General features: G+C 36.0%; 1 protein-coding gene across 18 annotated transcripts in view; it reads left to right on the top strand.

The window, feature by feature from the left end:
* RP1 (RP1 axonemal microtubule associated) overlaps window positions 1–17,119 on the top strand; it is a 449,795-nt gene that overhangs the window by 226,818 nt on the left and 205,858 nt on the right. For all 18 annotated transcript variants that reach the window (XM_070481272.1, XM_070481271.1, XM_070481268.1 and 15 more), the window contains 4 exons: window positions 11,306–11,381; window positions 12,253–12,329; window positions 12,437–12,468; window positions 12,642–12,771. In XM_070481272.1, the coding sequence (XP_070337373.1) occupies window positions 11,306–11,381; window positions 12,253–12,329; window positions 12,437–12,468; window positions 12,642–12,771 (315 nt within the window). The remainder of the gene's footprint in view (window positions 1–11,305; window positions 11,382–12,252; window positions 12,330–12,436; window positions 12,469–12,641; window positions 12,772–17,119) is intronic.

Raw genomic sequence — 17,119 nt, 5'->3', positions numbered from 1 at the left:
AGCAGTATACATTTGTCAGTAAAAGATGAATAGATAGGCAGTAGAATTTTTTAAAAAATTACAATTTTCAATAACAATTGAATATGTTGTTTTATAAAATTCATCTCTTTTCTTCCATTTCCACATTTTTCCTACGTATATTCTAAGAAGGAAACTAAAAAATTTTTCTTATAATCTTGTTTCCTTTACCTCCTCTCTACTGCTTTATTTTAAAAATCAACATATTTATCTAAGAGTACTTTTGGGACTTGATGTTGGTGGAAATGGCAAGGGCAAGCAGGATTAAATTACAGGTTGTGTTTACCACTGGTGAAAATAGGAAAAGGGTAGAGGTAACCACCATTTACACCTGTACCTTATCCTGCTACTTCCCTTTGAGTCGTTCAGCCCACGGTCTTTGAATCTCTACTGTGTGCAACTTACTGTTCTTGTTTTAGGATTGGAAAAGTATCTCCTCCATATGTCCACTTCTGTTCCACCACTCTGGGTATTTGACTTCATAGTGTAGTGCTAATTCTGTAGGAAAATAGAACTGAGCTTCTGTGTCTCCTAAGTCCTTCCTTCCATGGATCAAAAGTGCTTAAGTTTTTGTTTGTTTAACTTAAAAGGAAGTACTGTTATTTGAAATACTTGAAAGTTTCTATGAGAATAGATTTTAAATGTTCTCCCAATAAGAAAAACAGCAACAAAAGAAGTAATTATGTGAGGCGAAGGATGTGTTAACCGACCTTATTGTGGTAATTATTTAGTAATATATACATGTGTCAACTCAATACATTCTATACTTTAAACTTACACATGTTATATGTCAGTTATATCTCAGTAAAGTTGAGGGAAGAAAAAGAAGTTGTGTAAGAAGCAAATAAAAATTGAGAAAAATGTGAGAAAGGAAATAATAAAGATAATAGAAATCAAAGACAGAAAATAGAAAAACAGAAAAATTGATGTCACTTATATGAATGTGTCCCTGAAGAAAAAAATAAAGCCCACGTAGTAAACCAAACATTGAAAAGTCTAATAAAAAAGAGAAAGAAAATAAATGCCAAAATAAAATAAAGTGAATATAGCTGTAAATACATACTAGAAAAAATTTTTGAGTGTACTGTACACAATTTAGAGCTAATAAATTTGAAGCTCTGCATGAAACAGATGATTATCTAAGAAAAATTGACCAAAGAAATTTGGCTTAAGAAATTTTGAATGACCCAAGAAAGGAAATTTGACTCAATACTGATCCAAGAAAAAGTAGAAAATAAGAATAGTCAGTAACAATAAGTTTTTTAGAAGGCTAATCTCCTTCTAAAACCTCTGGTTCTGTTTGGATTTATGAACATTTTCTCTGAAATGTCCAAAAAGCAGACATTTCTAATGCTATATAGAATGTTCCAGACTATGGAATTTGAAAGCTTTTAAATAGACTCAATGAGACCAAAACTTGAAAATGTACAAAAATATAGAACTATGATTTAGTGCTTTTTGCTTTGTCCTCTCATATGTTTCCAGTGTGAACAAGAACTACTATGGGCCTCAGACGACCTATTACAAAGGAGTTATCTTTCTGTTTAGCAACTCATAGTTTATATTGAAAAATTCAAGCAAACAATTTTATTTGATAATATTTCCACATTTGTTTAAAAATATTTGCTATGGTCTGAATGTTTGTGTCGCCCCCAAATTTACATAGTGAAATCCTAATGCTGAATGCAATGTTATGGGCTTAGTGCTCTTATAAAAGAGGCTCCAGAGAGATCCCTAATCCCTTCCATCTTGTGAGGACACAGCGAGGAGGTGCTGGCTATGAACCAGGAAGAGAGACCTCATCAGAAGGTGACCATGCTGGAGCCCTTCTCTTGGATTACCCAGCCCCCAGAACTATGAGAAGTAAATTTCTGTTGTTTATAAGCTACCTAGTCTGTGGTATTTTGTTATAGCAGCCCAAGAAGACTAAGACAACATTTTAACTTGACAGTAAAATTTCTCATTTTCTTCTACCCCAAATATTCAAATAAAATTGATGTTGTGTGACTCCTGAGGGTTCCCACGGTTGCTGGCATGATATTGTGTATCCCATAGTCTTCATTCTCCAGAAGAACAGCTGTAGATCAGCCTCACTGATAAATGTATGTACATTTATCCTAAGTTAAAGGTGTACAAAGTGAATCAAGAAGTATAATCAAGGAATAATATATAACAACTAAGTAGGGTTCATGCCAAGAAATTGAAGGATAGTTCAGTATTAGGAAATCTGTTAATAAAATACATCACCTCAGAAGGTTGAAGCAGAAAAATTGTTTGTTAGCAGTCAAATAACACTATTATTAAAAATTCTTTCAAAATTCTGAAACAGAAAAAGTATTTATTTAAAATTATTTTTAAATAATTTAACTCGACAACCACTTAATAAACAATGAAATTCATTAAAATTAGAACTACAAGAATTTTCTCATTATGAATATAGTCATTCTTTGGAAAGCATTATAAATGCTTTTTAAAACTGTTAAAAGTTTGGAAAGTAGAAGATAATGTTATTGCTTATGGGTGATATAAATGTCTATTCAAATGCAAGGAGGATTAACTGAAAAATGAATAGAAGAAATAAGAGAATTTATAAAGTGACAAGTTAAATCAATTTACAATAACTGGAGGCTGTTTTTCTTATATAGAAAATACGAGATGTAAAAGATCTTATTCAGAGTAGCAACAAAAAGTATAAGATATATAATTGGCATCAACAATAAAAAATACATACCCATGTGAATTATTAGACTGGCCTTGTCTGAAAGCCATATTGAGAAGTAATAGGAGGTTCTAGCAAAGAAAGTTTTGTTTACAGGTTCTGTCCCTCTTTCAGATTCAGTGAACATATTGTTCCCTAATGATTTATTTAGCAGTGATCTGGCTGTGTAATCCAGTTCTCGTTTGTGGTACTCCAACAACAGTACTGTTTTTTTTGGTGAGAGAGGTGAAAGCTTTGTGCTTCCACGTATTAGGTTTAGGTCCTAGCTGCCTATGCCTGTGGTGAATCAGCAGTAAATGGACTTTAGAATTTCGATTAACCAAATTGCACCCAGATCTGTCCATTTGGTTGAGCAAAACCAATCTACCGTGAGATTCATTTTACCTAAGATCTAAGACTATAGTGTAGTGAATCTGCTTCAGTGGTTTCTTTATAGAAAGATTGTTGGTCACTCTGAAATCATTTGAGTTATCACAAGTGAGGAAATGATAAGAGAATTGGAAAGAGGTGGTGGTAATAATGCATAGATGTACCTACTAATTTTGATAAGAGTCATCAGATACTCAGAGGAGAGAAAATCTGAAATATAGGGTAATGCAATTAACCTAAAGGTATGTCCTGAGACAGCTGACTTCCTTTTTCTATCACTAAGTGAAATAAACTAGTCACAAAAGACCACATATTGTGTGATTCCATTTATATGAAATCTCCAGAATAGGCAAATCTATCAAAATCAGGAAGTAGATTAGTGGTTGCCTAGATTTGGGAGAGAGGAGGGGGGTGGCGGTTGGGAATGAGTGTGAATAGGTACAAGGTTTCTGTTTGACATAGTGAAAATATACTGAATATGAGTTACGATGATAGTTGCAAATCTCTGGGAATGTGCTACAAACCACTGATCCCGTTTAAATAGGTGAACTTCGTCAACTATTATTTCACAATAAAGCTGTTAAAATTATGTTATTTATCTGGAAAAATTAAAAGGATAAAATAGGCTATAACATTTTGAAAAAGATTAACAAGGAAGACTCACATTAAAATGCATTAAGATGATAATTTTTAAATATAGTTTAGTTCACATCACAATGATAGCTAAATCTGGCACAGAATGTGATCTGAACCAGATTTTAAGTGGATTTAATAGAAAAATGAGCAATGGATATTAAAAAAGCAATTCAAAAAGACCAAAAATGAGTAATAAAAATTTAAAAACTTAATGATAAGCTATGTTTTAATTAATTTTTTTATTTGCAGATAATCGTAGATTCACATGCAGTTATACAAAGTAATTCAGATAGATTCTCTGTATCCTTTACCCACTTCTCCCCAATGTTAACCTCTTGCAAAGTGATACCACAATATCACTACCAGGATATTGATGTCTATACAATCAAGACACAAAAGAGTACCATCACTACAATGATCTATCATGTCCCCCTTTTATAGCCACATCCACTTCCTTTCCTTTATTCCTTCCTCAATCCCCTGTTCTTAACCCCTTGCAACCACTAATCTGTACTATGTACCTATAATTTTCTCATTTCAAGACAGTTTTATAAATGAAATCAAACATTATGTAATTTGTTGGGAATGTTTTTTTTCACTCTGTATAATTTCCTAGAGATTCATTCAAGTTGTAATGTGTGTCAGTAGTTTGTTCCTTTCTATTACTGAGTAATATTCCATGGTATGGATTCCCTCAGTTTGTTTAGCCATTCACCTATTGAAGGACATTTGGATCGTTCCCAGTTTGGGACTATGACAAATAAAGCTGCCATGAACATTTGTGTACAGAGTTTTATGTGAACATAAGTTTTCTTTTCTCTGGGAATAATGCCCAAGAATGCAATTGATGTGTCGTATGGTAGTTGCATGTTTAGCTTTACAAAAAATTGCCAAACTTTTTCACAGTGACAATACCGTTTTATATTCACACCAACAATGTATGTGTGATCCATTTTCTCAGCATCCATGTCAGCATTTGGTATTTTGTTACGCTTTTTTTGCCATTCTGATGGGTGTGTAGTGATTTCTCATTTTGATGTTAATTTGCATTTCTATAAAGATAATGATGTTGAACATATTTTCATGTGTTTATTTGCCATCTCTATATTTTCTCCAGGGAAATGTCTTTTTATGTTCTTTGCCTTTTTTATAATGGATTTTTTTTTAAATGTTAAGATTTAAGAATTCTTTTCATATTATAGATACTACTCTTTTGTTGGATATATGGCATGCAAATATTTCCTCCTGGTCTGTAGCTTCTCATTCCATCCTCTTAACAGGATCTTTTGCAGAGCAAAATTTTTAGTTTTTATTAATTTTTCTCTTTAGGGATTGTACTTTTGGGGTTAAGTCTAAGAACTCTTTTCCTAGCCCTAGATCGTAAAGATTCTTTTTCCTATCTTTTTTCTCAAAGTTTTATAGTTTTGCATTTAATTTTGTGATTTCTTTTGAGTTAGTTTTTGTATAAAGTGTGAGGTGTAGGTTGAAGTTAATTTTTTTAATCTATGAATGTCTGATTACTCCAACACCGTTTGTTGAAAAGTCTATTCTTCCTCCACTGAACTGCTTTTACCCCTTTTTCAGAAATCAGTTGGGTATATTTATGTGGGATTATTTCTGGGTTCTCTATTCTGTTCCACTGATCTATGTGTCTATCCTGCCAATAACAGACTGATTTGATAGCTATTTGGTAGTATTAACATCAGGTACACTGATTACTCCTATTTTAATATTTGTCAAGATTGTTTAAGCTATTTTAAGGCCTGTTTTTATCTATATAAATTTTAGAAAAGGTTGCCCATATCTATAATAAAACTTACTGTGATTTTGTTGGAATTGCATCACTATCAAACCTATTGGGGAGAATTGATGTCTTTACTATGTTGGGGCTTCCAATCCATAAACATAGTATGTCTCTCCATTTGTTTATGTCTTCTTTGATTTCTTTCCTTAGCATTTTATAATTTTCAGTATATAGATTCTGCACATTTTGTTACATTTATATGTAAATATTTAATCTCTAACATGATTGTAAGTGGCATTGTGGTTTAAATTTCAGTTTGCACATGTCCATTGTTAGCATATGGAAATGTGGTTTATTTTTGTGTAGTGATTTGTCTTGTATCTGAGACCTTACTCAACTCACTTTTTGGTTTTGGGAGGTTTTTTTGTAGATTCTTTGGGAGTTTCTCTGTAGACAATCATGTCATTTGCAAATAGGAAGAGTTTTATTTTTTTCTTTCCCATCTTTCTTGCCCTTTATTTATTTTTCTTCCCTTATCACAGTGGTTGGAACTTCTAGTACAGTCATGCACTGCATAATGATGTTTTCGTCAATGATGGACCACATGTACAATGATGGTCCCATAAGATTAGTACCATATAGCCTGGGTATATAGTAGGCTATGCCATCTAGGTTTGTGTAAGTACTGTAGGGGAGGAAGAAATTTTCCTCTGCCCTTCTAGGTTCTTCTGGCTGGTCTAAGAATTAAATTGGCATGAGACAGATTAACAGGAGAAAAAAAAGCAAAAGTTTGATAAAATGTATATGTGAGAGAAACCCAGGAAAACTGAGTAACTCACCAAAATGGCCAAAGCCCTCACCTTAAATACCAGTCTTAGCTAAAGACAAAGGAGATGTTGGGAGTGGGGAAAGTCAAAGACTTCCGAGGGAAGGAAGGCAATTCACAGGTAAGTGAAAAGGAGCAAACTTTTGGAAAACAAGTGTTTGTTTGGCCACCTGGAAACAAAGAACACAGAGGGGAGCCCAACAAACAGGCTTTTCTTGGTTCCTCCCTGTCTACCACCTCATTCATGTTATACTAAGGTGATAGCTTGCTTCCTGAGACTAGTTTTTTTTTTTATCTGAATTCTTTTAGGCAGTTAATGGGGAGGTAACAAAGAAAACTTTCTGACTCTTTTCTTTCTTAAAAATAATTAGCCTAAAATAATTCTTATCTTAAAGAGACACATTTTGGGGTGGCAGATTTTGTTTCTCTTTAGTACACCTGCTGATGTTCACACAAGGACAGAATTGCCTAATGATGCATTTCTCATAACGTGTCCTCATCATTAAGCAATGCATGACTGTACTATATTGAATAAGAATGGTGAGGGGGAAATATTTGCATTGTTCCTTATTATAGTGGAAAGTGTACAGTTTTTCACTGTTAAGTATAAAATTAGCTGTAGGTTTTTTGTAATTTCAACTTTATCAAGTTGAAATTTTCCTGTGTGGTAGGCTGGAAAATGGCCCCCAAAAGATATTCATGTACTGATCTCTGGAACTGTGAATGTTATCTTACATGGAAAAATTGACTTTGTAGCTGTCATTAAGTTAAGGATCTTGAGATGAGGAGATTATCCTAGGTTATCTAGGTAGGCTCAAGGTAATCACAAGGATCATTATAAGAGGGAGGTAAGAGAGTCAAAGTCAGAGAAGAGAATATGGCGATGGAAACAGAGGTGAGAGATTTAAAGGTGCTATCTCCTGGCTTTGAAGAAGAAAGGACCACAAGCCATTAGAAGCTGGAAAAGGCAAAGACGCTCTAGGCTTCACTTCACCACACCCATGTCAGCAGGACTCAGTGAGCAGCTGAGCACCTGTTACCAGCTGGCATCAAGGAGAATGAATAGAGCAATGCAAGCTGTGACTAGTCAGCACTCCACTATTTCGCCATCCCTGGTGTCAGTGAGTCCCATTGGAGGCTGAGTGTCCACCCCTACTTAGCATCAGAAGGTGGAACGAGGTGGGACAAGGTGTAGTAGTTGAGGTTATACTTCCCCTGTGCCTTGGTCATCAGTGAGGCCCAAGGGAAATCTGAGCTTCTACTCCTACCCAGCATCAACAAGGCTGAGTGAGTAGAGGAGGCGAGGCTAGTTGACACTCTATAGCCTTACTCCCTTCCCCTTTGTGACAGGGCCTACTAGGGCCCTCACCCTACAACAGAAAGGGGTGAGATTCAGTCCCTGCCTTCCCCATCTCTGGAAGCAGACGGCACACTAGGGAGTTGATTCCCTTGCTCTGAGACAGTCAGGCACTGTAAATACCTTAGTTTTGTGAGGAAGGTATCAGTGAGCAAGAGGATGAGGTGAACTCCCACTCAGCTATCTGCAGTGAGTGAGTGCCCCGCTTCTGCCTGGGTGGTGTCAGAAGTTGCTTGTGTACACACACACACAGCTTATGCTCCATCTAAAACATCTTCTTCTAAAAAGAAGATTAAATAGGACTCAGAGTCTCATAATATTATATCCAAAATGTGAAGGATATATTAAAAAAATCACTTGACATATAAAGAACTTGGGAAAAATGGCCAGAAAAGTAAATCTTTAGTATTATTCAAAGAAATACAGTATTTAAAATTGTTTTCTTCTTATCAAGTTTTGATTAGAAAATTCACAAGGCTACTATAATATATAGAAAAGAACCTCTAAATCTCAGTGAATTACAATATTTATTTCATGTCTACATCAACTTTTGGCTGATCTTGGCCTAACTTGACTATTCTTGGCTGGACTTTGCTGGGTTCCTGGCTCTGATGTGGGGTCATGTCTACACCACTCTATCCAGAATGAGCAATGCTACCTGAGGCACGCTCTTCTCATGGACAAAGACCTTAGTTAGAACAAGGCTTGTGGTCATTTTTATCCACGTTTCACTGGCTAGATCAAATCTAATGGCCAAGACCAAAGTCATTGGGGTAAGGGTAGGGGAGAAAGAATTATGGACAAATAATTCAGTATTCCATGACTAATGTTACTAAATATTGTTTGACAATAATACTTAATTTGACTCAGTAATCCATTTCTAGAAAGCTGTCCAAAAATATTGAGAAATATAAATAATGTGCTCAAAATTGCGACTATATTATATATAATAGCAAAATTCTATATCTTGCAATAGGAAATATATTTATATGGTACATCCATACACTGAAATATTATGCGACTTTAAAAATCATGTTGTCAAAGAATCTTTAAGAAAAATGGGGAAATGCTCATGAACAAAGCACATGCATGATTTGGGTAATTAATACTTACTAGCTTCTGTACTCACTAATACTCACAAACTAGCCCCCAATCCAAGGGCTTTACACAGCACATTTATTTGTTTTTCACACAATAGTCTGATGTGAGTTGAAAAGTCTTCCAGGCAGCTATTCTTCAAGCAGTGACTCAAGAGGCAGGCCCTGTCCAGTGTGTGGCCATGCTAGCTTCCAAGGGCACCACAGAAAGTGGAGTTGGCTAGAGGATTGTGGGGGACGTGTTTAAAGGCTGGGCCTGCAAGTGACTTATATCATTTTTGTTTACGTTCCATTGGCAAGAAATGAGTCATATGTCCCTCTGCTTAATTTCAGGAGAAGCTGAGAAATGTAGTCTTCTCGTGTAAGCGGAAAGAGGAAACAGTGTAGTGAGTGTATAGCCTTGTCTTTACTACAGCAGGACACCAACTCTTTACACAATAGGGCCCAGATTTGAATACATTTGGGCATTCTATGTATAGGCATAAAAAAAGATTGAAAATGTATAGACCAAGCTAACTGATTTCTTTTTTTTTTTGGTAGACGCTGGAATAATACATGGTTTCAATACCTTTTTTGTCCATTTGTTTAAATCCAGTCCAATAGAAAATGAATATTATTTTAAGTGGCAAATAATATTTTGAATAATACAAACTACTTATTACACGTATTACGTAAGAAAGCAGCACATTCCAATAGAACTTTATATAAACCCTTTAATTTCTATTCTTCCTGCCTAATTTCTCCAGGGACAGCCTGGCTTTGCCTTAGAACTTCATCTTTTCTAGTTCTAAATCCAGTCCTAGGTCTTGCAACTTATGAGAAAAGCAAGTTAAAAAATGTAGATAATATATTTTTTATATAAATACTTTTAAATGAATTACTAATTAAACCAATTGACTTACAAAGTATTTTTTGAAAGATTTTATTTTTTATTTTTTTCCTTTTTCTCTCCAAAGCTCCCCAGTACATAGCTGTATATTCTTTGTTGTGGGTCCTTCTAGTTGTGGCATGTGGGATGCTGCCTCAGCATGGCTTGATGAGCAGTGCCATGTCCGCGCCCAGGGTTCGAACCAACGAAACACTGGGCCGCCTGCAGCAGAGCACGCAAACTTAACCACGTGGCCAAGGGGCCAGCCCCACAAAGTATTTTTTAAATCAATATTCTCATTACCTCCAAAAGTTTTCTTTATAGACTCTTCAGTAGTTCTCAATCCATTTCAGAGTTCTGGTAATATTTTATTTTTCCTTAAATGAGTCAAGGAATTCTTTTTTTGTTGTTGTTGGTAGCACTTAAAAATGAAATGAAAGAAAGCATTTTGGAGGATGACATTCCAGGCATAGGGAACAGCATATGTAAAGGCATAGAATCATGAATTTTAATCATCTATGGCAGTGGTTTTCAAAATGTGGTTCCTGGATCATCAGCATTGCTTGGGATCTTGTTGAAAATTCAATTCTTGCAATCTTTTCTGGGATGACAAACCATTCTGGTTTGCCTAGGCCTGCCCTGGTGTTAGTACTGAAAATCTTGCCTTCTGAAAAACTCCTCTGTTTGTGGCAAACTGTGACAGTCGGTCACCTTAGATTGCCTATTATTCCAGGCCTACTGAATCAGAAACTCGGTGAAGGGTTCAGTGCTCTGTGTTTCATAATCCCTGCTGTGGTTCTGATACAAGCTAAAATCTGAGAACCACTGAACTAGGGATCTATGAGGAGTTTGGCACAGCTCAGTGATAGGAGTATGAGATGAGGGTTGAAGTTGGAGAGTAAGCAGAGACCAGGCAATGAAGACCCTTGTATGCTTTGTTAAAGAATTTTATCATATAGCTGATAAGTATTAACTCATCAACTGAGGGAATTTTAATTAGAAGAGGATATATTTTGAGCTGGCTCTTTGTGTAGATTATACTTCTGTGACGAGGTAAATATTCCATCTTATCTATAAATAACATTAAGTTGTATTTTAACCAATTCTACTTTGCAAATTAATATAAAATTAAACATTTAAAAACAGGTTACTATCTTCATGTGTATCAGCTCAGTCTGTGTGCTTGGACAGAGTTTCTGAATGACTTCATTTTTAGCTTATCAAAACATATATTTTGTTTATGTAGACTTCATCCAAATTTGAGCTTTAATAACTTTCTATGTATATGTTTTGGAAATAGAAAGTATTGTTAACTTATCAGATGTATTCTTTGGAAGATGTTAGGTCAAGGATTATAAGTGCAGTTTATGAAATCAAGACCAACTATGGAATTTTTCTATTTTCAGCTGTTTAGAAAATCATATTGAAGTAGATATCATGAAATATAAAGTCTTAAAATATGCTGTGCTTTTGTTGCATGTATAAGAAATATGTTTAAATGCTTCTTACAGCTTGCTTCCCTTATATCTTGCTTTAATTGAAGTATTAAAACTTAAAGGTGTACAAAGCCTTTATGTATGTTGGAAGCTAGAATGTCTTTCTCAAAACTTCAAGTAATACCTAGACCATACATATTCACACTACATTTTTCTTTCCCTAATTTGTGTTTAGGAAATGGATGGTTTCTTGAAGATGTTGTAGTCAAGGATCCCACAACAAACCGTGAATACGCCTTCTTTTGTCACAGGTTTGTAGGTGTGCTTTTACATTGAACAAAGTAATTTCATATTATTCAGTTTCTCAAGGTTCATGTATGTTAGAGACCTGGATAGCTTGTTCAGTTATTCCTGGTAATTTGTCCTTTGTTGGGAAACTTTTGTGAACATTGATTTTAGAGGCTGCCTCTTCTATTTAGACAGATATCCGTTATGTTTATGATCATTCCTGGTGAAACAAATTTAAGTCTTTCTCGATAAATTAAGGTAGATTTTTAAAATATGATTTCTCTTTACATATCAGTAAGGAGAATGAAAATTTCTGTCAAGAAAACTTATTCCCTTTGACCAGGTCCCAAATTAGGTTCACAAATAATAAATATACAAAATAAATGTTGCATGTGGCTTTTATACAACAATGACATTGCTGACCCACTGTCACTAGGTCTTGATTTTTGAGTTATTTTCTCAATAGTGGTGATAGATTTGTTCTTTCTTTCAACACTCTCTTTCCTCTTTCCCCATGGAACCGATAATAGCCATTTATGAAAAAACTCACTATAATTTGAATTGTAGTTAGTGGCCAATGAACAGGATAAAATAATTGGTCTAGTAGATGTAAGATCTATGAACTTGGTAGGCTAACTGATTGAGTAACTCACCTGTGGATTAGAGAAAAACATGTTTCATCCTTACTTGAGTGCAGCTTCTCCTACCTCCCTTGCACTCTAGTAGTCATTTTTTACATTTCCTTTTTTATTTTCTACTTCTCTGCTTTTACCAACTAGATAACCATGGCTTTTTCCAATTCCCATTATCCATTATTTCTGACGGCTAGATAATTGCCGGTGGTTAGTGTAAATATAAAGCCAGAATTTAATCAATACACTTTTCTTTCTGCAGATGGCTGGATCAAGGGGAAGATGACGGTAAAATTGTCAGAGAACTGTATGCCAGGGACTACAATATCATCTCTGCAAGTGAGTGTCATGTACACACCTGTCTTAGAAAATTCTGTTTTATGAATTTTCTGTTGAGGAAAGTATGACACTGTTGAAATTAACGGTCTTCTCTTTTCTATCCTCAGGGCAGAAGCTAGAATTTAATAGAAAAGAAACAGTAAGAATTTATTTTGGGGCTTAAATTATTTCGTACAAATGTTTAAATAGCAATTTGATGTATTAAAACAAAACAGTATATAGTGTTTAGTAAGGAGTATTTCTTAGTAATTTCTTCTCTTTATCTTCTCATGTTGGTGTTTTTTGTTTGCTTTGTTTGGTTTCTCTGTTTAGTGGGCTGCAGAAAGCTGGAAGTTTATGAAAGGAAACACTCTTCAATTCTACAACAGGCTTACTGGAGGATTTGTCCGTCTGCATCCAAATGGCACAGTTGACGCAGTTGGAAAGAAGGCAGACAAATATGGTAAAATCCTTGGCCAAAGCATGTGGTGGCTATGGCAGGTTTGGAAGCTGGAGAAGGGTGGGTTTCTAGAAGTAGTTTAATTTATAGTTTTGCTGCTTCTTTTTCAGATGGCTTTACACCAGTGTTAGGCTATTTAAATAATTCACTCTCTGCATTAATGCAGATGATCAGTAGATGACAAGCTTTAAATCTGGGCAGACAATGTCATTATGCAGAATAGTACTCCATGAAAAAACTCATATTTGTTATTACTTAATTGAAGAATAAGATTTAGGCAGTTAACACTGACAGTTCATAAAAAGCAACCTTTGTAGCTGTTGAATACAATGGCCATTTAAGGAATTAAGTTGGTTCTACTAAATATCAAATGCCTACTCTGTTCAAAACACCATGTTAAATCATTTGAAGGCCACAGAAATAACTAAGACATTATCCTGAATTCCAGAGATTCATAATCTATTGAGGAAGACAAGCATAGACAATTCTAATAATGGTTGTTTGTAGCTAATATCATAATAAAGTTATGAGGAAAAACTAGGCAAAGAAAAACTAACTTTGATGTTTAATATCAGCATGTCATGAAGCTATGACCATAGAATTGATGAAGAAGGAGTAAATTGATATGGTGGATCTTTGACTGTAAACCCAAAACCTCCAACTCTTCTTGAAATTAAGACCTTCACTATTTAAACAAAATTTGCCTGCTGAATCTTATGAATGTAACTTTGCTGTACGTTTAGAAATTGTGCTGTTCAAATACTCAGTAGATGTGCTGGGGATACTAACCTATAGCAGTTCCTCAAAATGTAACCTCCTCCACCTCATATTAGAGATCCTAGAAAATAATCCAATTTTCTCCTCTGTGAAAATATGTGGGAGTCTTAAGGATACTTCGTAGTAGCTTCTGTTTCCAAAATTGGTCTATTCCTCAGACATTTGTTTCACCTTGGGATCACTTATCCACTTAGATCAGTCAAGATGACCTTTCATATCCTGTTCCTTGGGGTCCCTGCTGCTGATGCTCTTTTTCCTTCTTGAATATAGTAGATTGTATTTCCAAGTGTGATTGGAAAAATATCTCCTACTGTTAAATCAGAAACTATGAAGGATCTAAGTTTTACCCTATTTGCAAAAAACGTGAGAGCACTGAGTCAAAGACCAAGACCATTTATTTCTCACAGCAAATGCAGCAGCCAGAGCAACATCTTGTGTCAGTTTTCCAGCCACAATCCCACAGTATCATGAGATGAGGGCTTGATGGTACCAACATATATGGTTGGGTGCATTAAAGGAGAGAAATTCCCAAATTAGGAGACTCTGATCCTATATAGGGTTGCTCATCCTTCCTTCCAGAGAGAGAGGAGAGACAGAATTTGTCTTTATTCCGGAATGTAGGCGAATCTTCTCTAGGGAAGAGAAGGAAAGGTCTTTGCCTTTACCCTCTGGGGCATCTCCAGAGAGAGAGAGAGAGAGCTCTAAGCTTTACTATGCTGGAATGTTTCTTCATGCAAATATTTTGTAAACACCTTCATTTAGAGGGACTGGACCATGCAGGAACACTACAGATGGAGGGACAACTGTCTTCGAATACTCATCCCACAAGTTAGTTATAAACTTGCCACTCCCACATCAAGAAGTGGAGTTGATTTCCTTACCCCTTGCTGGGTCAGCACTTTCTGTGTTTTGATTGACAGAATGCAGATAAAGCAATGCTGTAACTTTCCAGATTTGCATCTTCTACCTTCGCTTCTTGGATTAATCCTTCTTGGAAGCCAGCCCTCATGCTATGAGAAAACCCAAATAGCCCTGCAGTGAGGTCCCCAGGGAAAGAACTAATGGCACTGACAGCCCCAGCTGGATTCCCGACCTGCAGCCAATACCAACTGCCAGGCGTGTGGGTCCCTGTGTAGAGCAAACTAACTAGTAGATGATGAAAATAGAGAAACTTTTTACCCATTAGTGTTTCTAGCATCTTAATATGCTAGTCCTATAATATATCATGTAGAATGAGCAGTCCTAAAAAAAGGCAGGTGCAGGATAATATGAGTAATTTTCCTTGATGTAACTGACATTTTTGTAACAGGAGATCTTTTATGTGTGATAATTACTTGCAGCATTATTTCCTGGTGTTATGCTCAGTGTCCCGTAAATTCACACTCATGAATCAGTTTTCACTTGCCTGGAAAGTGTTGTGATGAACAATACTGACCCATGAACGTCTTTTCAGGAAAATATTTTAGGAACATGTCTCTGAGATATATTGGCTTATAATTTTCATTCCACAAAACAATGTTGTTTTTATCACCATGTACCAGTCTTTCTATTTAGTTATCAAACCGGTTGTGAATTTAGCTATTTCTGCACTCACACTGTACTCACTTCTCTGAGTGCTACTGAACCATTTTTTGGCAATCTGAACCTAAAAGCAGATACACAGCATGAGAATATCTTTGAAATACCAACCACAAGGAGCTTCGTTTTATGATCATAAATGCTTAGGTTTTTGTTTTTGTTTTTTAAAGATTGGCACCTAAGCTAACATCTGTTGTCAATCTTCCTTTTTTTTCTTCTTCTTCTCTCCAAAGCCCCCTGTACATAGTTGTGTAGTCTAGTTGTAGGTCTCTCTGGTTGTGCTATGTGGGACACCACCTCAGCATGGCTTGATGAGTGGTGCCATGTCCGTGCCCAGGATCCAAACCAGCAAAACCCTGGGCCACTGAAGTGGAGTGCGTGAACTTAACCACTTGGCCACAGAGCCAGCCCCAGGTCTTCGGTTTTAAAAATAATCCTGTACCAACATTGACAATGACTATCACAATCAAGTCTTCTTGTCTCCAGTGTGGGATCCTAGAACTAGAAGGAAGGACCAGACAACCAAAGCAATTCAGTTTTTAATACTACTTTTAAAACACTTAAACCATTGATGGCTACTTTGTGTCGAGACCACTTTCACGAACTTCTCATCCCCTGAAATTTCAAAAGATTTACCATAAAATATAGATGCACAGATTTCCCCATATATGGTAATCTTCTTTCAAGAAGAAAAATTTCATAATCTAAATTCAGATTTATTTCTTATATTCTTTTTTTTTTTTTTTTTTTAAAGATTTTATTTTTTCCTTTTTCTCCCCAAAGCCCCCCGGTACATAGTTGTATATTCTTCGTTGTGGGTCCTTCTAGTTGTGGCATGTGGGACGCCGCCTCAGCGTGGTCTGATGAGCAGTGCCATGTCCGCGCCCAGGATTCGAACCAACGAAACACTGGGCCGCCTGCAGCGGAGCGCACGAACTTAACCACTCGGCCACGGGGCCAGCCCCTATTTCTTATATTCTTAAAAGGATTAAGCATGCATTTAGAAATGTACAATATATCATATCATGAGAAGTTTCTAATATGTCATTATTGTCCTCTGTATTGTCTCTAATGATCTATGTAAATAGTTGTACCAGGTTTTGTTTTTTGTGTTTGGAGTGTTTGTTTGGTGCTGTGTCAGATTAGAGCATATGGAAGAGGTGACTGCATTCTTCTGTGTGGAGGTTTTAAAATATATCCACAAATTACTTGACACTGACCACTTCAAAAGGTGGGGGCTAGTCCTCTCTCCTTGAGTATGGACTGGATTAGGTGATTTTCTTCTAACAGATAGAATATGGTGGAAGTGTCTGTATGTGACTTTTGGGACTAGATCATAAAAGACATGACAGGTTTCTCCTTGTACTCTCTCTTGGATCACTCACTCTGGGGGAAGCCAACCATCATGTCATATGGGCATTCAAGCAGCCCTATGGAGAGGCCAGCATGGCAAGGAACTGAAGCCTCTTGCTGACAGCCATGTGAATGAGCCATCTTGTGAGAGGATCCTCCAGCCCCAATCAAGACTTCAGATGATGACAGCCCCAGCCAACAACTTGAGCACAAACTCACAAGAGACCTTGACCCAGAGTCATCTAGATAAGTTGTTCCCAAATTCCTGACCTACAGAAATTGTAAGGTAGTAAATGTTTTAAGCTACAAAAGTTTTGGAGTAATATTTTACACAGCAATAGATCACTAATATGGTAGTTTAGACACTGTTCTGTAAGACAGCTACTCTTAGTACTTTCTCATTCTGGACTGTATGATGACTCCCATCTTACCTTCACACTAAGTTATGGCCAGGAATGGAAATGGCAGTGTCTCTCCTATCTGTAATCTGAATCCTCATCTTTTGTCTTATATGGCTGATTCAATTCTACATTCTGCATTGATGCAATGGGTAGTCCTGAATATTCAGTGTAATTCTTCTATACTGAAAACTATAAAACATTTTTTGTGTGTGTGTGTGAGGAAGATTGTCCCTGAGCTAACG

Source organism: Equus asinus, chromosome 12, assembly GCF_041296235.1.
Source record: "Equus asinus isolate D_3611 breed Donkey chromosome 12, EquAss-T2T_v2, whole genome shotgun sequence".
NCBI classification, from domain to species: domain Eukaryota; kingdom Metazoa; phylum Chordata; class Mammalia; order Perissodactyla; family Equidae; genus Equus; species Equus asinus.
This window is presented reverse-complemented; position numbering and strand designations above follow the sequence as displayed.